The 22,991-nt window shown below is 37.0% G+C and overlaps 4 protein-coding genes across 5 annotated transcripts; 1 reads left to right on the top strand and 3 right to left on the bottom strand.

Annotated features, from left to right (window-relative positions):
• The first annotated feature begins 656 nt into the window (after positions 1-656).
• Positions 657-1,834, top strand: LOC140988157 (uncharacterized). The gene has a single exon (XM_073457113.1). The coding sequence runs from the start codon at positions 764-766 to the stop codon at positions 1,820-1,822; it is 1,059 nt and encodes a 352-aa protein (XP_073313214.1). The 5' UTR covers positions 657-763; the 3' UTR covers positions 1,823-1,834.
• An 8,418-nt stretch (positions 1,835-10,252) lies between these two features.
• On the bottom strand, positions 10,253-14,728 carry LOC140988762 (pentatricopeptide repeat-containing protein At5g39710). 2 transcript variants are annotated; one of them, XM_073457823.1, is made up of 3 exons: positions 12,246-14,728; positions 12,022-12,196; positions 10,253-10,341 (listed from the first exon to the last, which is right to left on the bottom strand). In XM_073457823.1, the coding sequence occupies exon 1, from the start codon at positions 14,699-14,701 to the stop codon at positions 12,386-12,388; it is 2,316 nt and encodes a 771-aa protein (XP_073313924.1). In that variant the 5' UTR covers positions 14,702-14,728; the 3' UTR covers positions 10,253-10,341; positions 12,022-12,196; positions 12,246-12,385. The 2 variants fall into 2 exon arrangements, with proteins under 2 accessions (XP_073313924.1, XP_073313923.1); XM_073457822.1 differs by lacking the exon at positions 10,253-10,341 and having other exon boundaries at positions 11,739-12,196.
• Positions 14,729-15,296: 568 nt separating this feature from the next.
• On the bottom strand, positions 15,297-16,868 carry LOC140988803 (uncharacterized). The gene is made up of 3 exons (XM_073457873.1): positions 16,599-16,868; positions 16,070-16,471; positions 15,297-15,938 (listed from the first exon to the last, which is right to left on the bottom strand). The coding sequence occupies exons 1-3, from the start codon at positions 16,773-16,775 to the stop codon at positions 15,882-15,884; spliced, it is 636 nt and encodes a 211-aa protein (XP_073313974.1). The 5' UTR covers positions 16,776-16,868; the 3' UTR covers positions 15,297-15,881.
• Positions 16,869-17,076: 208 nt separating this feature from the next.
• Positions 17,077-22,837, bottom strand: LOC140987728 (uncharacterized). The gene is made up of 2 exons (XM_073456373.1): positions 21,303-22,837; positions 17,077-21,229 (listed from the first exon to the last, which is right to left on the bottom strand). The coding sequence occupies exons 1-2, from the start codon at positions 22,835-22,837 to the stop codon at positions 17,077-17,079; spliced, it is 5,688 nt and encodes a 1,895-aa protein (XP_073312474.1).
• Between the last annotated feature and the right edge of the window lie 154 nt (positions 22,838-22,991).

Raw genomic sequence — 22,991 nt, forward strand, 5'->3', positions numbered from 1 at the left:
AATAACTTTTTTTTTATCTACTCCTTTTTATATTAATTTTTCGCTCACAAAATTTTCAAAATCTGACTTTAGTGTACTAATTTTGGTTTTTTTTTTCGATCCTATTTCTTTGGAATGCTTATGTGTCATAAAAAAATATTGAGGTGAAATCGTAAAATGCTAATATGATATAAAAAAATACCGACGTGTAATCGAAAATTATTTGATTGTGTGATGTTAAAATAGTCGAAAATTAGAAATTAATGTAACAAAACCAAAAGTTGAAAATTTAATGAATCAAAATAAAAAATAAAATAAGTTAGTGAGTAAAAAATTATTTTTCCTAATATAATATAAATAATGAAATTTCCGAAAAGATGGAAAATTAATAATTTGCTAGAGGATTGGTTGAAGTGTCCGTCAAGAAAATTAAATGTGAAGAATGAAAATTCCATATTAAAAAACAATTAGAGTAGGTTTATTGTGAGACGGTTTCATGAATTTTTATTTGTGAGACCGGTTAATTCTACCGGTATTTACAATAAAAAGTAATAATTTTAGCATAAAAAATAATATTTTTTATGAATGATCCAAAATAAGATATGTGTCACACAAAATACGATACTCACAATTTTTTGACAAAAAAATATATAAGCCCAAATTCAAGTAAAAAAAAACTGTCCCCCTTCCTTTCCCTTTCCTACCCCAGCATTTACATATAAATTCCATTTTCGCTTCAGCAATCAATTCCTGCGATCTTCATATATACACTGCAACAACCAATATGGCGATGGAGATGATGAAACCAGAGGCAAACATGGACTTCAAATTCGACAGTGCCTCCACTTCACCTTACATAAGTGCTCCTTCCAGCCCTCAACGCTTCGGCTCTTTTTTTTACAGTGCTCCCGCCAGCCCACGGGTCTACGCCGCCGAAGACGGCGGGGATGTTTCTGTGCAGTTTGAATGGGAAGAAAAGCCCGGGATTCGTAAGAGTAAAGAAGACCAGATCAGCACTGCTGCTTCTTCGAACTATGGCGATGCTGAACAAGATTTGAAGGAGATAGATTTTGAGTTTGATTTCAGTGGGAATCTGGAGAGGCTTTCTCTGTCGGCGGATGAGCTTTTCGATGGAGGCAAGATTAAGCCGTTGAAGCCACCTCCAAGATTTCATTACGAACAAAATCACAAACCCACCCCGGATTCGCCGAAATCTCCCAAGAAAATGTTCAGACAACCATTCTCTCCACGCCACAGGAAGAAAGATTCAGACCTGGGCCCATTTGCAGCAGCCCTGGAAGAGACACGGAAGCAAAAGTTTCAAGAAAGTAATTACACAAGAGGAAGGGAAAGATCCAACAATTCTTCAAATTCGTCACAATCCAGGCATAAAGCGACAAGATCCTTGTCTCCATTCAGAGTTTCTGATCTGTTATTTGATCCCGAATTCAACCAGGAACCAACAGAAAATCCCTCTTCAGCTTCCGCTTTTTCTTCATTTTGGCACAAGAAATGGAAGATCAAAGACCTGTTACTGTTCAGAAGCGCATCAGAAAGCCACGCAACAGACAAAGAACAGATGAGGAAGTTTTCTGTATTGAAGAAAACTGATTCGATCGATGTTAAGAATTCGAGTTTCAGGTCTACAGATAGCAGCAGCGGATCAGTTTCCAGGAGAAGAAGATCAGGCCCTCCAATTTCAGCTCATGAGTTGCATTACACAGTAAATAGAGCTGTTTCAGAGGAAATGAAGAAGAGAACTTTCTTGCCTTACAAACAAGGATTATTGGGTTGTTTAGGATTTCAGCCATCTCTATTCTCATCCGATTCCAAGAAATTTTAGAATAAGCACAATTTTCATCAATAAAAATTGTAAATTTCATGCTCAAAATTTGCAAATATATTTTCATTACGTAATTCAGTTTGATTAATTGTTAATTTTGTTCGTAAATGCACACGATTGTGTTTTAAATAAAGATATGTTCAAATTAATAATGTTCTGCGGTTCAACCATTGACGTAGACAAAGTTTGATTTTATAATACTAATTTGAACGGGCAACTGATCATTACAATGTTATAATTATTTCATTAATTATTTTATAAAACTGTTTATTCATCATTCTCACGTAACTATATAACATATTTCATTTCAAAAAAAAAAACTATATAACATATTTTAAAATAAACTTAAGATATTTCATTTTCACGTATTTATTGGACACTTGATGAAAAATAGTGAACATATAATATAACTATTTTATTTGTCCCTCTTTTATACTAATTTATATGTACACAATACCCCGACGAATTGTGATGATTATTATAATCAAATATCAAAAAACTCCTGTGAGACGGTATCACAGGTCAATTTTGTGAAACATATATCCTATATAGGTCACCTACGAAAATGTATTACTTTTTATGTCAAATATATTAATTTTATTGAAAATATGGACATGATTGATCCGTCTCACGAATAAAGATCCGTGAGACCATGAAAGACATACTCATCAAATATTACCACGACCTCAAATTAAGAAAATCCCAAGTGTTCAATAATTTTAGAAAGAAAACACATTTGCATAAAGCACACAAAGTTTTGAATACAAATCATTTTTTTAATAAAAAAATGTTGATTAAAAAAACGAACTATATTTAACGTATATTCTTTCTTTTTAGAAAAATAAATTTTACATACTTTAAAACTAAACTTTTAAATGTAGACAGGTGGAGCCAAGAATCTAATGCAATTACCTTTAAGATCATTATAAAAGGACTTTTTTTAAAAAAATATATATAAAAGGTAAAATTTAATTGAAACCCTGTGATTTTGCCACCCTTTTGTCTACAATCTTTTAGTTTATTATTCGAATGCAGCTGTTAAACGAAGGATGCAGAGATTCCCTTATTCTAAAATGGTGGATGTAATCATTAAAATCAGGTGTTGGGTTTTCTTATAAAGTGACATTAATTAACTGAAATATTTATCTGTAATCAAATTAAATATCATAGAGGGAAATTGAATATCACACATGAGTAGAGACATCATAAATTTAGGAATGATTAACGAGACCGTCTCAACCTGAAACCGGTCTGGAACTACCCGGTTAAGAAAAAGTTTGGAACCGGTTTCTTGAAACCAGAAGGGATGTTAATTTCCCCATGGATAAAACCCGAAATCCGAAAAAGGGGGATGGGGAAGGGTATAAAGGTAGGGATGAAATTGGGGGACAGGGATGAAGATGACAATCCTGCTACCGTCCCGTTCCATTACCGTCCCTAGAACCGAAACTGTATCTGGTTGGTTACTTGTTATATGAACTAGAACCGGTGCAGTTCCGAACTTGATTGATTCCAAAAAAATATAAAACCGACCAAAAATCAACTAGATTCGAAAACGATTGAAAAATTTATAAAAAACGGGGGGTCTAGGCCCCCAAAATCGGTCCCGTTCACCTCAGAATTGGACTAATAATATCGAACATAGAATCTGTCTGAATTGATTCCAAGGGAAAACATTGGAACTGGAACTGATTCGGACCGGTTTTGGACTTCCCAAACCTTATGACATATATACTCATCTCCTCTCAAATTTAAAAATATAGTATTCTTAATATTAGTTACAAGTTAGTCTAGGACCTATATAAAATTTCCACAAACGCCAGCATTGAGGAATGTATAAAATATAAAATTACTGATAACATAGGATCAAGATTTAAGAATTGAGATTTATACTACAGTTTTACAAGAGAGAAAGAAACGAACAAAGAGAATTTAAACTAATTGTTTTGCTTGCTACATCAATTAAATGATTCCCAAATAGTCTGATAATCTTTATTCAGAATACTATCTTTTTAAAAATACACTAGTGTTGTGAAAAAATAAAAATTTACGGTAAAAAGTAAAAATCTCAAACTCTCAAAATTATCACACTACACACTTTATAATATTTTTCTCTCAACTCAATTGTGATTTTCTTCATAAATGAGAGATCTATTTATAGAAAATTTTTACAAATAATCCAAAAATAAATTACATCATTACCTTCATCATCACACACAAATTTCAATATTAAACACCTAATTTTACCTAATTTTCAACATTCAAATATTCAACATTCAATATTCAATATTAATTTTCAACACTCCCCCTTGTGATGATGATCATAATGATTGTCTTCATTACGTGTTTTTATACTGTTTCGTTAAAAACCTTACTAGGAAAAACCCATTGGGATAAAAACCATAGTAAGGGAAAAAGAGTGCAGTCACGTAAACTCCCCCTCATGTTGACACGAACAATTCTTCACAAATTTCGTAGATTGCGCATCCCAATATTATATATGTGCTTTCTGAATATTGTCGTAGGAAGTGCCTTTGTGAAGATATCTAATGAGTTTTTACTTGATTGAATGTGACGAACATCAATATATTTATTCTTCTCAAACTCCTTGGTGAATGCGAAGAACTTAGGAGGAATATGCTTAGTTATGTCGCTTTTTATGTATCCTTCTTTCATTTGAGGAACACATGCAGCATTATCTTCATATAGTATCACAGGCTTCTCGTCGAATGATCATCCGCATGAGGTTTGGATATGTTGGGTAATTGATTTTAACCACACACATTCACGGCTTGCTTCATGTAGTGCGATAATCTCGGCATGATTTGATGAAGTTGTTACGAGCGTTTGTTTCTGTGAACGCCAAGAAATTGCAGTGCCTCTACGAGTAAATACATATCCAGTTTGGGAACGTGCTTTGTGTGGATCAGATAAGTATCCAGCATCGGCATAACCAATTATACTTGGATTAGCATCTTTTGAATACAAAAGTCCCAAGTCTGTCGTTCTTCGTAGATGACGGAATATATGTTTAATTCCGTTCCAGTGTCTCTTTGTTGGATATGTGCTAAATCTTACCAGTAAATTTACGGCAAAAGATATATCAGGCCTTGTATAATTTGTAAGATACATAAGGGCACCAATAGCACTTAAATATGGTACTTCTGGACCAAGAATATCTTCATCATCTTCTCATGGACGGAATTGATCCTTTTCTATGTTTAATGATCTAACAACCATTGGAGTACTTAGAGGATTTGATTAATCCATATTAAAACGTTTAAGGATCTTTTCTGTATAATTTGTCTGGTGAACAAATATTCCACATTCTTTTTGTTCTATTTGTAAACCCAGACAATACTTGATTTTTCCAAGATCCTTCATTTCAAATTCTTCCTTCAAGTATGAAACAACTTCTTGAATTTCCTTATTCGTTTCAATGATGTTTAAATCATCAACATATACAGCAATAATTACACATCCTAATGTTGTTTTCTTAATGAAAACACAAGGGCATACTGAATTATTTACATATCCCTTTTTCATCAAGTGATCAATTAGCCGATTATACCACATTCGGCCGGATTGCTTTAACATATATAATGATCTTTGTAATTTCACAGAATAACATTCTCTGGGTTTTGAACTTTGTGCTTCAGGCATCTTAAATCCTTCAGGGATTTTCATATATATATTACTATCAAGTGATCCATATAAGTAAGCTGTAACAACATCCATAAGACGCATTTCTAAATTTTCAGATACTGCTAGGCTAATCAAATACCGAAACGTAATTGCATCCATCACGGGAGAATACGTTTCTTCATAATCAATTCCAGGTCTTTGAGAAAAACCTTGTGCAACAAGTCGAGCTTTATATCTTACTATTTCATTTTTCTCATTTCGCTTTCGAATAAAAACCCATTTGTATCCAACAGGTTTTACACCTTCAGGTGTAAGGACTATAGGTCCAAAAACATTACGTTTATTTAGCGAATCCAATTCAACCTGGATGGCATCTTTCCATTTTATCCAATCCTGCCGATTTTTACATTCACCAAAAGATTTTGGTTCATGATCTTCATTATCATTTATGATGTCGATTGCCACATTATAAGAAAATATATCATCAATTTCTTCTATATCTTTTCGGTTCCATATTTTTCCAGTATTAATATAATTGATAGAGATTTCATGATTCTCGTCAGTTTGTGGTTCTGACAAAACATTTTCATCATCATGTGTTTCTTCAGGAACATCATTCTCTATTTTGTGATCATTATGTGTTTCTTCAGGAACATCATTCTCTATTTTGTGATCATTGTGTTTCTCTATGAATTTTCTTTTTCGAGGATTTTTATCCTTGGAACCAACTGGCCTTCCACGCTTCAGGCGTTTAATGACATCATGACTATCTTCAATTTGTTTCTTCGGAATTTCAATTCGAGCAGGGGCATTTGCAGCATGTATATATGATTTAGTTACCCCTTTTGTGTCTGCAAATGCATCTGGTATTTGATTTGCTATTCTTTGCAAGTGCACAATTTGCTGTACATCTTTTTCACATTGTTTTGTTCTTGGATCCAGATGTAACAATGATGATACATACCATGTAATTTCTTTTTCGGTATGTTTCTGTTCTCCCCCTAACATTGGGAAGATTTCCTCATTAAAATGACAATCAGCAAAACGTGCTGTGAACACGTCGCCTGTCTGTGGTTCAAGATATCGAATGATCGATGGACTATCATAACCAATATAAATTCCAATCTTTCTTTGAGGTCCCATTTTCTTTCGTTGAGGTGGTGCAATAGGCACATACACCATACATCCAAAAATTCTCAGATGAGAAATGTCTGGTTCTTTACCAAATGCAAGCTGCAATGGGGAGTATTTATGATATGCACTTGGTCTGATGCGAATTAATGAAGCAGCATGTAAAATTGCATGTCCCCATATAGAAATAGGGAGCTTTGTTTTCATAATCATTGGTCTAGCAATCATTTGCAGACGTTTAATCAATGATTCAGCCAATCCATTTTGAGTATGTACATGAGCAACAGGATGCTCAACAATGATTCCCATAGACATACAATAATCATTGAAAGTCTGGGAAGTAAATTCACCAGCATTATCAAGTCTAATTTTCTTGATTGTATAATCGGGAAATTGATTCCTCAATTTTATTATTTGAGCAAGTAATCTTGCAAATGCAACATTTCGAGTTGACAATAAACATACATGTGACCATCTGCTGGAGGCATCAATCAATACCATAAAGTATCTGAATGGTCCACATGGTGGATGGATTGGTCCACAAATATCACCCTGAATACGTTCAAGAAACATTGGTGATTCAGTTTGGATTTTGGCTGGTGATGGTCTTATAATAAGTTTTCCAAGAGAACATGCTTTACATTGAAACTTATTATTCTGAAAGATCTTCTGGTCTTTCAACGGATGACCATGTGTATTTTCTATAATTCTTCGCATCATTGTTGAACCAGGATGTCCTAATCGATCATGCCAATTGGTTAATATTGAAGAATTATCAACTACCATGTTTGATTCAATGGGACTTATATGTGTATAATGCAATCCAGTAGGGAGCATTGGTAGTTTTTCAATCACATATTTCTTTCCTGATTTATATGTGGTAAGACACATATATTTCTCATTCCCTTCATTCATTATTTGAGTATCATACCCATGTGAATATATATCATTAAAACTCAACAAATTTCTTTTCGATTGTGGTGAATACAAAGCTTCATTGATAAAAAATTTTGTACCATTAGGTAACAAAAATTGTGCTTTACCACATCCTTTAATCAAGTCTACATGACCTGATATTGTATTCACCATTGTTTTTGTTGGTTTTAGTTTCAAGAAATATCTTTTATCTCGGAGGATAGTGTGCGTTGTACCACTATCAGGTATGCAAACTTCAGCTTAGTTCATAGCATTTTCCATATTTGAATTTCAAAAAAGAAAATGCAATGAAATAAAAATACTAACAATACATTTATAAAAATACAATACAATACATATTTAAAAATATAACACACTATAAAACATTATCATATGAATACAAGAAAAATAAATTATTGTACATTTATATTCCACCAGTATATTGTTCATTTTCAGAGAAATCATTAAGAAAATCTGCAGCATCAATATTTTTCATTTATATCCCACCAACATATTGATCATTTTCAGAGAAATCATTCAGAAAATCAGCAGCATCAAAATGAGTTGAATTACTCAAATGGTCACTGCGTTCAGTGAAGTTGGTCTCTTTTTCTTTTCCCTTTATAGAGCTTGCAAAAGTGCTCGGGGGCTCGACAAATACGAGACCAATGTCCTGGAATGACGCATCTGAAACAAGAACTTTCAAATCTTTTCGAGTGATTTTCATTAAACACTCATGTTCTCTTGATGCCTTTTCAGTGGGTGGTTCGTGACTCCTTTTTGAGATGAGTTATAAAAATAACTATCTCGATTGTTTTCAAAACCACGGCCTCGACCACGACCATGACCAATTCCACGTCCACGTCCACGACCACGACCACGACCACGGCCTCGACCTCGACCTAAACCTTGTCTTTGAATTTGATTTTGGTTTCCGGGTTTAAATTCATTTTTACTTACAGCATTTACTTCTGGAAATGCTGTTGCTCCGGTGGGTCGGGACTGATGATTTCTCATTAATAGCTCGTTGTTCTTTTCCGCCACAAGAAGACAGGCGATGAGTTCAGAATATCTCGCAAATCCACGCTCTCTATATTGTTGCTGTAGAGTTATATTTGATGCGTGAAACGTGGAAAATGTTTTTTCAAGCATTTCTGATTCTGTAACCTCATGTCCACAAAATTTTAATTGCGAGATTATTCGATACATCGTCGAATTGTAATCAATTACTTTCTTAAAATCTTGGAATCTCAACATATTTCATTCGTCACGGGCGGTCGGAAGTATAACTTCCATTATATGTTCAAATCTTTCTTTTAATTCTTTCCACAGAGCAATGTGATCTTTTTCGATGAGATATTCACATTTCAAACCTTCATCAAGATGTCGGCGCAAAAATATTATAACTTTTGCTTTTTCTTGTGATGAAGATATACAATTTTCTTTAGTAGTCTCGCTTAGACCCAATGACTCAAGATGCATTTCTACATCGAGAGTCCATGGCATATAATTTTTCTCCGTTATGTCGAGTGCAATGAATTCGAGCTTTGCCAAGTTAGCCATGGTGGTACTAAAAAGAATTATGATGCATTTTATTAGTTAATGAATATTGCAATAAAAAGTAATGGATAAACAACAAGTACAAGCATTCGTAAAAATAAAGAAAACACACGAGGAGGATATTCTCCGATAAATACAAGACTCGTGAGTATGATAACCAAAGTAATTAAAAATAACTTTGTGAAAGCCATCTTCTTTTTTCTTCAAAATTTGATGAAGAATAATTTTAGAGAAGAAGAGAAAGTTGGAGTGATTGAATATGTTTGTGAGATCATATTTATAGGGCAAAAACTAGCTGTTTTGTTACCGTTTATGACCGTTGGTGTACAAGAAAATAAATGTATGTATTTGTATAATTTTATGGTAATAATATGGTGTATATAATATTAGTAATGTTTTAAATAATTATGTATATCATATCACAATATTATAATGAGGTGTCATAAGATATTTTGTTTAAAAACCTTATAGGCTTTTATACTTGTCGTATCCCTTACCGGGAGTGTGGGATGTCGTCTTAACATCCTCTCAGGATTTATAACAAGTTTTTTGAAAAATTTATTTTTATTATTTATAATAACATTATATTATATATTAAATATATACACAATAAATAAATAAACAATAAAATAAATATTATTACTTTTGTTACTTTTTTCTTCTGTTTTGTAGCTTGGAAAAATATGGAGGACTTTTAGAGTTTCGTGCCGATAACGTGTTATGAAAAAGTAAAAATTTATGGTAAAAAGAAAAAATCTCAAACTCTCAAAATTATCCCACTACACACTTTATAATATTTTTCTCTCAACTCAATTGTGATTTTCTTCACAAATGAGAGATCTATTTATAGAAAATTTTTACAAATAATCCAAAAATAAATTACATCATTACCTTCATCATCACACACAAATTTTAATATTCAACACCTAATTTTACCTAATTTTCAACATTCAAATATTCAACATTCAATGTTAATTTTCAACAATTAGAAGACTATTTCAATTCATTTATCATTCAATTGTAAAACATTTTCCAAAACTACAAACAAAATATCTTATGTATGTGAATGACATGTGGCTTGTTCCGCTGGTTATTATTAGGGTGGAGCCCCCGAACATGGAGGGTAGCAGACCAGACCAGGTTACACTCTGACAGAGAAGAAATAAATGGTAGGATCGGTGTGAACACTTTGACATTGCATGAGCAGCTTAGCTGACACAAAAGTAATCAATAGCACAGCGCCAGTAACAGATTACCCTATATATGTCCTACATCAAGAAAATATTTATCAGGCTTACCACAAAAAAAACATTTTTCAGGCAGTCCTACATATTTTACCTTATTTTATCCAAGGATGAAGACTGCTCACGAATAAGATCTCCCCATATATTGAAAGATCCATATGTGTACAAATGACTCAGAAAACATAAGAATCCTGCTACCAAGTACTACCCTAACAATTGCCCTAATGATCCATGTTTTGCAACATTACTATTGACCATGTGTTACGATATAGACTCTTGGATACACGAGTAGAGTAAGATTTTTTTAATATTCAAACTATTTTTTAATATCGCTATTAATATTCAAACTATTTTTTAATATCGCTATTAATATTAAAAATATACAATTTAACTAAATTATACTTAATCATATAATGTTAATGAACAAAATTATAATTACATTAATATAATATAAATAATACAAACAAAATATTAAAAAAATTAATTACATTACCTTCTCAGACGTAATTATACGGAACTTGTAATAATATCAACATAACGATGCTTCTTCGTATCTCTTCAAATGAAATTGATGATAAAATCAACAAATAATATTAATATATGATCGAAGTAGAAAAAATGGATTTTGCGCATATAAATCGGATGAAAGAAATAAGATACGAGAATGAATATGAGGAACAATTATTTTCGGCGAGGATGGAAAGAATAGCGCAATGGGAAACACGGATTCCCAGAATCCGTGACAGGGTGTTGCGGATTCTATTAGCGACGGTTTTTGTATAAGTCGCAAATAGCGACGGTTTTTGATTTAACCGTAGCTAATAGCGACGGTTTTCCACAAACCGTCGCCGATCTCCCTTTTTTTTTTTAAAAAAAAAAAACAATTTAAATCCGAACACACGGAATGGACACGGATTTTTAGAATCCGTGCCAGACTTTCTTTTTCTTTTTTTTTTAAAAAAATAAAAAAAAATAAATCTGAATCCGGGACAGTAAGTCTCGGATTGTAATACTTTTACAACTTTTTCAAATTTGCCATATTTTTACAATACTTTAATTAATTTGTAATATTTTTAAAAAAAACCCGGGAAGGGAAACCGTAGCCGAATTTCTTGAAATGTCAAGTCAAAAGGCGATACCCAAACGAGACAAGTTTTTATTATTGCTGAGATGTGGATGCACAATGATTACTGAATAACCAACCATTTTAAAGGACCGGGAGTTTATTTACCCTTTCTTGGGGCGAGGCGTAAATTTGAATTTTCAACAGTAGCGATCACGAACTTAATTCGAGTTTAGACAAGTTTCACAAGATTCCAATCCTATGGTAAAAGATTCTATAGTAGAAGAGTAAAGAAAGTTCGGTGATTGTCTGTATGAATACAGCCAATAATTGAACACAGTACCATTGGACAATCCACTGATCATCGAACAGGATTAACAATAATTCTTATGCAATGGCAACAGTAATAACCACCGACAGAGTGCAATTACAAATACAGAAAAGAGAAAGATTGAGTATTCCCTCACAACTAGAGGTGGAAAAGTCTCCATTTGAGTGTCTCAGGGAGCTCAATAATGACTAAGAGCTCAATTTACTTATATTTGCCGAGAGAAAAACGTAATCTTTCTCACATAAGAGTAACATAATTCCTGAATCCTGATTATAGCAGATGGATTTCGTACTATTTATTTATAGCTTACAACAGTAGAACGGTGCAAGCAGACATTCGAGAGTTGAACAGCTACTTAGTGAATCATGAACAGTTTGAGTGCCCTTACCAGGAAGATAGAGCAAACTGATATTCTAAAAAACGATATCCATCATCCTTGCAACATCGTAACACGCTAAATAAAGAATGGCAGATGTCTAATGAACCTATTCCATCAGCCCAAGCTAAATAAAGAATGGCACATGTCTAATGGACCTATTCCATCTGCCCAATTCATTAGGACACTCATTTCAGAGTTACAGTCCAGAAATTCCATATGTGAAATTTCTGATATACCATGGGTGTTTCACATCGGAGTTCCATGCAAACACTGGTCCTAAAAGTTATCCACAAGTTTAAGAACTTCTTACTGCAATGGGAAGAAGCCCACTCTTAGCCATCTCTGTGAGAATGTTAAAAACGGCATCCATGTTACCTTCTTTGAAATTCATCTCAACGAGGAATTTAGCCTGCTCCCCATCAGTGATTCTACAGCTTCTTAATAAATCTTGTAGTATTTCACTCAGCTCTTTGTTCATCCCTGCTTTGTGTAGTTCTCTTATTATAGAAATAACAGAAACCACATGGGGAACGAGTCCTTGATCAACCATTTCCCTGTAGAGATTGAATGCTTTCTGCAAGTTCCCATGTCTACAATGACCATGAATTAGAACATTATAAACTGCTTCACTTGGCTTGTGGTTTTTGTGAAGCATTTCTCGAAAAACTCGATCCGCTTCTTTCATCAGACCTTTCATACAGAATCCTTTGATAAGAGCTACCCCACTTTGAAATTCAATATTACTACAACTTTCAATCAAGAAATCGTAAGTCAAGTCATAAGGAACAGATTGCTCATAGAACAACTTGAAGAGAAGCCGCTTGGCTTCCTTGCTGCGAGCCTCTTTGTTTAGCCCGTTTATTAACACACTATAGGTAACAACATCGGGAAAAAACCCCTTGGAGATCATTTCATCATGGAGACGAATTGCGCTACCAATATCATCTTCATGACAAAAAGCATTTATAAGAGTGGTGTATGTACATTTGTCGGGTAGCAGACCGGTTTTCCACATTTCTTGAAATAACTCACAAGCTTCGGTTAATCTCCAGACCCCACAAAGTCCTTGGATCAAAGATGAAAAAGTAATGGCATCTGGTAAGATTCCCTTCTCGATCATCTCCTCTTTCATCTTAAATGCCTTGCACAAATCTGAATTTCGACAAAAACCAGATATGATGGTACTGTAACTTACAACATCCGGATTTATTCCTTTCACAGTCATTTCTTGGATCAACTGCAAACCATCTTCGATGCTACCGGATACACAATGCCCATTGATCAACGTATTATATGTCACGACAGAAGGTGAAAAGCCCCTACTAATCATTTCATTTAGAAGTCTATAAGCTTCATCCATGAACCCTTGTTGAGAGAAACCATCAATCAAAGTCGTATATGTTTTCTCATTCGGGCTAATTCCCCTGACCCGCATCTGATCAAGAAACTCCATGGCTCGATGCAAGTTTCTTGCTTTACATACACTATTTATCAAAGCAGTATAAGTCACCACATTGGGAGACAACCCATTACTCACCATCTCCGCATGCAAAAAAAGAGCTTCATGAATATTTCCCTCCTTACAATATCCATTAACAAGAGTGTTATAAGTCACTTCATCAGGAAGCAAACCTTTGCTCCTCATGTCTGCAAAAACCTTACCAGTCTCCTTCATTCTCCCCGCACGACACAACCCATTCAGTATCACATTATACGTAATCACGTTTGGCTCCAACTTTTTCTGCCACATCAAATTCAATAATCTATAGGCCTCGTCGATATTCCCTATTTTACAGTATGCATCCATCAAAGTATTATATGTGACCACATTCGGTAAACAACCCTTCTTCTCCATCTCCTCGAGTAAATCTAACCCTTTATCGATGTGTTTATTAGCACATGTCCCTCTTATCAATATGTTGTAAGTAAAAACATTCGGAGAAATGCCACTTTCCACCATACCACGATACACATTCCCAGCTAACTCTACGTGTCCGTGAGCTGAACTACGAATTACTGCCTCTAGAATAGAGTTATATGACAGTACACTAGGCATGAACCCGTGACATTTAGCTAAACTTATAAAATTCAAAGCTCTATCGATCATTTTCAATCTAGAAAACGCTTTTACCATCAAATCAAACACACCGGAGCTCGAGTTGCACGCCTGGTATGTGTCCTTCAGGCATGAAAACAGTAAATCTCCCTCCAAGTAATCGGGAAAAGCTACAGAAATCTCCTCCGCGAGGGCTTGAGCTTTCTTATAGAGCTTGAAGCGGGTAAGGATGTGAATGGCGAGACAATGACATTGCAGGTCATTGATAAAGAAGGGGAATTTACAAGCCCAATCGATAAATTTTAGTATCACGATTGAGTCGTTCTGCGATTGGATTAGTAAGTAGGAGGCGGACTGAGGAGTAAATTGGGATGTTAAAGGGTCGAGATGGAACAGGTCGTGCCGTTTGAGAAAGGCTATGGCTTTATCGACGAGGAGAGTATCCGGCGGAGAGGAAGAAAGGGAAGGTGGTCGCGGTGGTGTTGATGGAGTCGGAGGCGGCGGCCGGAGAGGTAACGTGTGAAGGACTCGCAGTGGGAGTCTACGAAGGGGCATTTCGGGAAAATCCTCGGAAATAATCGAATGAAAGCCGTACAAAATTAAGTGCAGATAAATTTATAAATATAGGGTTATTTTAAATAATTTTAAAAATAATTTTAATCTTTACTCTTAAATAAAAGAAATAAAGTGTTAAATAATGATAAGTCTCTGAGGCAAAAATTTGTGTGAAACAGTCTCACGAGTCGTATTTTGTGAGACAGATCTCTTATTTGAGTCATCCATGAAAAAGTATTACTTTTTATGCTAAGAATATTACTTTTTATTGTGAATATCGGTAAGGTTGATCCGTCTCACAGATAAAGATTCATGAGACCGTCTCACAAAATACCTCTAAAACATTAAAAACTTCACCACCCATATTAATATTAATTATTTTAAAGATCTTTCCCTAATATTACTAGATAGCAAATGAATAGCTACAACAAAACCGAACAGATGCATGCAATCTCAAATTTCCCCTTCCACCATTGAAGTAAAAGTTGATGACTGAAATCTAAAAATATAACATAAACGAATGAAGTAAAAGTTAGATATTTTAGTTTAAGTTTCACCATTTGCATGCGTTAGTAAAATAGATTTTGTGCCTGAATTATTATAAGTTTCGCAATCTCTTGTGACACATATATTACATGAGAAGCCCATTTCATTGGGTAAGATCGTGACATTTAGCAAAGAAGAATGTTAGAAAATCAAAAGCTTACTCAAAGTGAAAAATAACTAAATTAGCATCAGCTCGAGTTATACATGTAATCTGCAGAGCATGTACATTTTCGTGGCATTGAAGGTAAATCAATCTTGCACTGAATGCTGGAGTCGACACAACCACATTGCCTGCCTTAATATACCAATCCACAAAGAATATCCACACCAAAAACACAATGTGAGAACTGATTTTTAAACAAAAAACTTCGGTGTAAAGGTCCTTCCATCGTCGAACACTGATATTCAGCGTTCGAAACAATCCGTATTAGCAACTGTATAGCCCTGTTGGTCACCAGGCAGCTGACGAGTGACACCAAAAGATAGAGGGAACGATGCACGAAAATTCTAATATGCTTGGGGAATCACATTGCCAACTCAAGAATCAAGATCATTCTTATACTCCAAGATCGAATCATGGTCAAGGAGACTTCATGGTGTATCAGAAGATCCACTCCCCTACTTGATGATGGTATTAAGTAGTATCGGTCAAGACATCGTTCGGATCCTCTTCGTCTGAATCAAATTCGACCTGCAGTAGAATGAAAAAATCACCAACTTCACTATCTACATTTCAGTTGAAAATTGCAGCAAAAACAATCAAACCACCAAAGGTTCATCACTACCAGATGCATTTGGATTTCAAGAATCATTAAAACTCACATTTTCATCCTTAAACCAGCTTCCATGGCAATCACGCTTCCAGCCAGCAGCCGTGAACTTCAGTTCCTTCTCTCGACGCTCTCTACAATCCAATTGCTGCATCATTCCAACAACTCCTCTCTGAGCAACATAATTACAAGTTTCGGATTCCAAAACCGGGTTTCCACATGTTTTACTGCTTGGACCTACTCTACTAGAATACACCTCAGAAGCAACTTTCTGCACTCGCTCGATCAGAGGCTTGTTAGTACTTTTTGGTCGTTTAACCGAAGCACAGGCGGCGGAATTAGGAGTCGGAGAATCCGACAATGCAATTCTCTTGTTAACCTCTTCTTTCCTAGCTAATTCCCTATCCCTGAACCTCATCGCGGCGGTTCGATGGCAGGAACCTTTCACATGGGTCTGCATCCAGAAATTTACAGAACATTAGGGTTTCCAAGTTCCTAATTGGTCGCAAAATGTCTGGTGAATTTAGAATAAACAGAAGTAAATAAACACACTCAAATCGTGGGAATTTTCGTTATCTTACTGAGAGCATGATCAAGGAGTCGAGAACAGGGTTCTTAGGACAAATTAGACAAGCAAATTTGCCGTTGGAGAGTTTCTTGTAGGAAGACGCATCGATTCCATCTAGCAATAAATCGTCGACTCTTCTCTTCCGATGTTGGGCTTCTCTAGCCCAGCTATCTCCGCCGAACACGCTCATCCCACAGAACTGGGCGGCGGCGGAGGAGGCGGAGGCGGAGGCGAGTGTTAAATTAGTATATTAAAGTTCAGTGCTCGAAACACACACTCACAGTTGATGTCAAAACATAACAAAAAAAATAAATTAATTTTTTAAAAATAAATTAATTTTATGTTTTTTTTATAATCCAATCTAATTATCTAAGAGAGGGGAATTGAACTTGAATTTTTACTCTACCGGTAATTTATGTTTTTTTTCAAGCGTGAAATTGTTATAATTTTTTTTTTTTTTACAAGGGAGGGGGGACACCCACAATAAACATCTAACATAATATTACTCTTCTACAAGAGCCAATTCTCATCTTGTCTTTGTCGATGATGTCTTGTAAACCTGTGGGAGGATTGCATATGGTTTTGTAACCTCTTTCGTATTTCAAGGCTTCCGAAGCTAGAAAGTCGGCAGCCTTATTTTGTTCTCTATAGATGTGGTTGACTCTTACTTTCCAATTCTTAGCAAGGAGGTCGAGACAGGTAGTGATCAAGTTAACTAAGGATGAACTTGGCGTTTCTTCTTTTTTGAGCCACTTGACTACTATCTCTGAATCGATCCCAAGAGAGATCTTCTTATATCCTGAGTTCCAGGCTAGCTCGAGCCCCTTGCAAGCTGCCCAGAGCTCTGCCTCCTCGATTGAGCACCAGCCAATGTTGTACATGAATCCCATGATCCAATCGCCGAGGTCGGTCCGCAATAAACCTCCCCCACCTGCTTTACGAGCCTTCTGCTTACAGCTACCGTCTACGTCCAGTGAAATCCATCCTGTAGGTGGAGGGCTCCATCGGATGATACAATTGGTGTAACCCGTATTGTAGCTTGGCATAACTTTCTTTGAAGCAAAGGCAGATTTAATTTGAAGTAGATGACCTTTGATCCGCTGCTCTTTGAGATCCACGTCCAATTTCTTGTTGTTGAAGACAAAGTTGTTTCGCCAATGCCAAATCCACCAAAGCGTAATGGCAAAGAGTATGTTCCAATCCAGATTTTTGGAGTTCTTGGATTTATGACCTAAGTTTCTCATGAGCCATGCATCAAAGGATGGATTGTGGGAAGTTTGGAACGCCTTAGTAGACATAAGTCTGCGCCAAATTTTCTTAGCTTCTTCGCATTTTCGGAAGATGTGATCAACGTCTTCCAATTCATAATGACATAAAGCACATGATTCGTTAGTGGTGAAGCCTCGTTTCAGTCTTTCGGCGTTACTCATAACCTTCCCATGTCTTACTAACCAAATAAAGGCTCTTATTCGATAAGGAACTTCCAGTTTCCAAATAGTTCCCCAAGAGTTGTCCCTTTCCTGTTCATACAAATTCAGTATTAACTCATAGGCCGAGCTAACAGAGAATTTACCCGTGTTTGTGTTTCCCCAGCATCTGCTGTCCTCTATGGCCTGATCTTCACTTAGAATATAGGCCGCCAATGTATTTTCCACATCGGTTGGTAGTAACCCGGATAGGGCCCCCCAATCCCAACCTTCGCCTTTGATCCAGTAATCGTGAACTTTTTTTTGGATGTCAACTTGATCAATGCTTTTGAGTAAAAATGTGCACAATGGAGCATTTTCTATCCATTTGTCTGTCCAAAAGTAAGTAGATGTCCCATTGCGTGCTACATATTTTGTCCCTTTTTCCACGTACTGCATGATCTTGGAAATCCCTTGCCACACCCTTGATGAACCTTGTCTAGATATGAAGCTCCTATTGTTAGTGTTTTTGCATGTGTATTTTCCTTTCAGTACTTGTGTCCAGAGGCCTTCTTTTTCTTCCATTAGTCTCCAACCGAGCTTTGTCAATAATGCTTGGTTCATAGGATACATTCTTTTAATGCCTAGCCCACCTAAATATTTGGGGGAAGATACTACATCCCATTTAACCAGGTGGCATTTTTTTTCCCCAATCTTCCCTCCCCACAGGAAATTCCGGATGATTTTCTCAATTTCGGAGCATATTCCCATGGGTAATAGGTTCGTCTGCATAGAGTAAAGCGGGATTGCATTGAGTACCGATTGAACTAATACTTTCCGTCCTGCAAAGCTCAAGTACTTGGTTTTCCATCCCTCAAGCCTCGATTTGACTCTGTCTAGCACTTTTTTGAACAGGTTGTTGGTGACTCTTCCGTGTATAGATGGCACTCCTAGATATCTGCCTAGGTCTGTCGTTAGTGGGATCCCTGAAGCAGAGGACAAGTCATTCGCCACTGTAGCGCTCACATTTCTGGAGAAGAAGATTTGAGATTTTTGGAAATTGACTCGTTGGCCAGAGCTAAAGCATAATTTGTTCAAGCAATCCATGATAATATGCAGCTGGTCGGTTGAAGCTTCAGCAAAAAGAACCATATCATCAGCAAAGAGCAAGTGTGATATGAGAGGACCATTTCTAGATAGCCGGATGGCTTTCCAGGATCCAATGTTCACGGCCTGGCAAATAATGTGGCTAAGACGCTCAATACAAAGAACAAAGATATATGGAGATATTGAGTCCCCTTGTCTAATTCCTCTGTCAGGTTTGATCCAGTCCATTTGTTCTCCATTCCACAAGATAGACAGCCTGGGAGTTGTGATGCAATTCATGATGTTTCTGATCCATTCCCTGTTGAGACCCACGTCAGTAAGTGTTTCCCGAATAAAGTCCCATGAAAGTCTATCAAAGGCTTTCTCTAAGTCAATTTTTATGGCCATATACCCTTTAGCACCAGATTTTTTCCTCATGGAGTGGAGCACCTCTTGGTACACAATGATATTGTCTGAAATCTGGCGACCTTGGACGAAGCTGCTCTGGTATGGCCCAATGAGATCAGGCATAACAGTCTTTAGCCGATTGGTCATGGTTTTTGTGAGGATTTTATAGCTCACATTGCAGAGGCTAATTGGTCTAAATTGGGTTACGAACTCCGGGTTAGGGACTTTTGGGACCAATGTGAGGAAAGTATCATTTGTCCCCAACGGAATTTCTCCGGATTCGAAGAAATTAAGAGCAAAGTCGCATATAGATTTACCAACGATGTGCCACATTTTCTGATAGAATCCGGCAGGAATGCCATCTGGTCCGGGAGCTTTGAATGGAGACATGTCAAAGAGAGCCCGCTTGATCTCGTCTGGTGAAAAAGGTGTATTTACGGCGAGAGAATGAGCTTCTGGCAGTGGTGGGAAACAACATCTTCCCATCGGGGAGGATGCACATGTCTGGTCTGAGGTGTACAGAGAGGAGTAGAAATCTCTGATTTTGTTTTTAAGTTGGTCCATATCTGTTATCCAAGTTTCATTGTCATCCTTGAGGGCTTCGATCTTACTTCTAGTTCTTCTGACCATGGTAGAAGCATGATAGAATTTGGTGTTTCTATCACCGGAGACAATCCACTCCTCCCTAGATTTTTGAAACCACAAGAGTTCTTCCTGTTCCAGGACTTTATCTAATTCTCTTCGCAATTTAGCTTCAAGTTTAAAAAGACTATGTCGAGGTTGGTTACCCAAACTTCTTTGCACACCCTCTATTCTTGCCACTAACTTCCTCTTTCGATGGTGGATATTACCAAATGTTGAGAAGTTCCAACTGGATAGTGTATTGGCCATTTTTGAAACATTATCACTGAGCGTATGTTGGTCATGCCATTCATTTCGAACTACTTTGTGAAAATCTTCATGGGTGAGCCAGGCTGCCTGGAAACGAAAGGGGCCTTTGTATTTGTAGTTTGAGTTTCCAGCAAGTCTAACGAGCAATGGAGCATGATCTGATTGTATGATAGGAAGGTGGGTCACCCTCGCTTCTGGGAATAGCTCGCTCCATTCAATCGTACACACTCCCCTATCCAGACGGGCTCCTTTGAAGGTTGCGCTACTGAGACCTCTTACCCAAGTGAATCTGGATCCGGAAAAACCAATATCTATAAGGCCTTGATTGAAAAGCCAGTCGTTGAATCCAGAACTTCTATGGTGGGTTGCACCTTCTGTTGTACTAGTTTCGTGCTCGTAACTCACGGAATTGTAGTCACCAATAGATAGCCACGGCCCTTGTATGTTAAGGTTTTCCTTGGTGAGATCTTGCCAAAGTCTCTTTCGAAGAGTGGGATTTGGGCTTCCATAGACTATTGAAAGAAGCCAAGGAGCCGAATTGTTTGTCTCTAGACGTGCTAGGACAAATTGTGGGTGAGAGTACAAAATCTCCAAAGTGACATCGTCATTCCAAAAGATCCAAATGCCTCCGCTGAACCCAACTGCTTCAACCCTTACCCAATTTTCATACTTCATCTTGTTGCAGATGGTATCCGCGTGTGTTCCTGAAACTCGAGGCTCTAGCAAGCCTAGAATCTTTGGGTTATGAATTTTGATCATATCTTTGAGGTAGCGGTTCAGTTCTTTAGAAGCCGCACCTTGACAATTCCAAACCATGAGATTCATGTGGAAACCCAGCAGATTAATATTGCACCTGCAAAATGTGCAACAGAATACTTACCATTCACTAGGAGGCTTAGACTTGTTGGGGCTGGGATGTGCCCAACAAAGTCTCCTTGACGACTTCGTTTTCTCCCTTATCTGCATCGTGTTCCATTAAATCTTCATCTCCTGGGTGTCTAGGTATGAGGGGAGGGTCTTGGTGGTGCTCATCAACCAAATCTTCTTCCAGAAGGATGTCGTTCTCCCATGACTCCCGGCTTGGCCTGTTATGAATTACCTCCCGAGTTATATGAGTGCCCCCCTGTGATCCTCGAACTAATACATGTTCTTCTTCAGCAGCAGCGTGTCTTGGTCGATAATGGTACTCCGGCCTTCCCATGTTGTTAAGACCATGTCTCTGTTTCTCTTTAATTATAGAGTTGCTCTTGTCATTATTATGCGTGTGGGTCTCTTTGTAATTTACTTGAACATTGGGTCTCCTCCCTTTACCTGCTAAGTGTCCTGTCAAGGTGGGGTTATCATAGTGCATTTCGGTCCCATCTGCATTTAAGCCCATATCGTAGTTTGCTTCCTCTCCCAGTACTTCAAAATTCGAATGATGCATGTGGTTATGGTGGATAGGTATATTTTCCATATCCTTATTGTTTTTCTGATTTCCAAAATTATCCGATCTTCCAAATCTATTTTTGTCAAATTTTCGTGAAGGACGCGATACCATCATCCAGGGCCCGAATGTGTCCGTAACCTCCGCTGGAATTAGAACTTTCCTATTTGGCTCAATTGGATCTTTGCTGTGCTCTCCTCTCCCGTTTGTCGCTTGTGCCACCGCCCCGTCGAAGTTCTCAGCTGCCTTTGAGGCTGTGCATTCTCCTTGGCGATGACCATATACCCCACATTTAAAGCAAATCAAGTGGATGCCCTCATACTCGATTTTACGGACTTTTCTTCTCAACATAAACTTAGCGAGAAGTGGTTTGTTGATGTCCACCTCCACGCATATTCTGGCGAATTTGCCTCTCGAGACTAGGCTGGTAGCTTGATCAACTCGGATGGGCCTTCCAATCTTACTGCCGATTTTCATTAGGAATTCTGTATCGTAATATTCAATGGGGAGACAAGGGAATCTTACCCAAACCAAAACTTTTTCTGTATTATCCGAGAGTGGATCAAAGTTAGGATACCATTCTTTGACGATCAAGTAATGGTCCAGCACCAACCACGGACCGCCGTATTTCGCAAATTCGTAATCATCTAAGGATGCGAATCGAACGAGAAAATAATCATTTTCGAGAGCAACTAGTTCCAGGGGTGCCTTTGGTTTCCATAGAGACTTTATTCGGCGGAGGAGGTAGTTGTATCCAATTGACCTGCCCATCACCTTGACAATTAAAGTTTGCTGCCAGGGTCTGCGAAGCCTTCTTTTTTCCTCCTGCGAGATCTTGATAACTGGGCATCCTTCATCCTCTTCGTATTCTCCGTAGAGGTCATCGTCCGATATGAATCCATCATTCTCCTGGTATCTATCTGTTAGGTTATTTGCCTGGGTCCCGAGCAGGGTTTCTTTGAAAGAGCTTTGTTTCATTTCGGTAGTTGTCGCCTTTGGTGTCTCTATCACCATGTTGACATGATCGGATCCCATAGTGCGATCTTCTGTTGCTATCTTCGATTTTTTCGTGCTTCGTTCTAGGAGGTCTTTCAAACACGTGGACTATTGGTATCAAATGAAAGATAAATAATTAGATGAAATTATTTTATAACCATCAATTTTTAAGATTTCGTTTTATAGATATGAA

This window comes from Primulina huaijiensis, chromosome 11 (assembly GCF_012295235.1).
Source record: "Primulina huaijiensis isolate GDHJ02 chromosome 11, ASM1229523v2, whole genome shotgun sequence".
In the NCBI taxonomy this organism is placed as follows: domain Eukaryota; kingdom Viridiplantae; phylum Streptophyta; class Magnoliopsida; order Lamiales; family Gesneriaceae; genus Primulina; species Primulina huaijiensis.

Coding starts and splice junctions, on each gene's coding strand:
- LOC140988157 (XM_073457113.1), top strand. CDS start 764: ATGGCGATGGAGATGATGAAACCAGAGGCAAACATGGACTTCAAATTC.
- LOC140988762 (XM_073457823.1), bottom strand. CDS start 14,701: ATGCCCCTTCGTAGACTCCCACTGCGAGTCCTTCACACGTTACCTCTC.
- LOC140988803 (XM_073457873.1), bottom strand. CDS start 16,775: ATGAGCGTGTTCGGCGGAGATAGCTGGGCTAGAGAAGCCCAACATCGG. Junction 16,472..16,598: donor ACTCCTTGATCATGCTCTCA/GTAAGATAACGA, acceptor TTCTGGATGCAG/ACCCATGTGAAAGGTTCCTG. Junction 15,939..16,069: donor GCTGGTTTAAGGATGAAAAT/GTGAGTTTTAAT, acceptor ATTCTACTGCAG/GTCGAATTTGATTCAGACGA.
- LOC140987728 (XM_073456373.1), bottom strand. CDS start 22,837: ATGGGATCCGATCATGTCAACATGGTGATAGAGACACCAAAGGCGACA. Junction 21,230..21,302: donor GAAGTCGTCAAGGAGACTTT/GTTGGGCACATC, acceptor CACATTTTGCAG/GTGCAATATTAATCTGCTGG.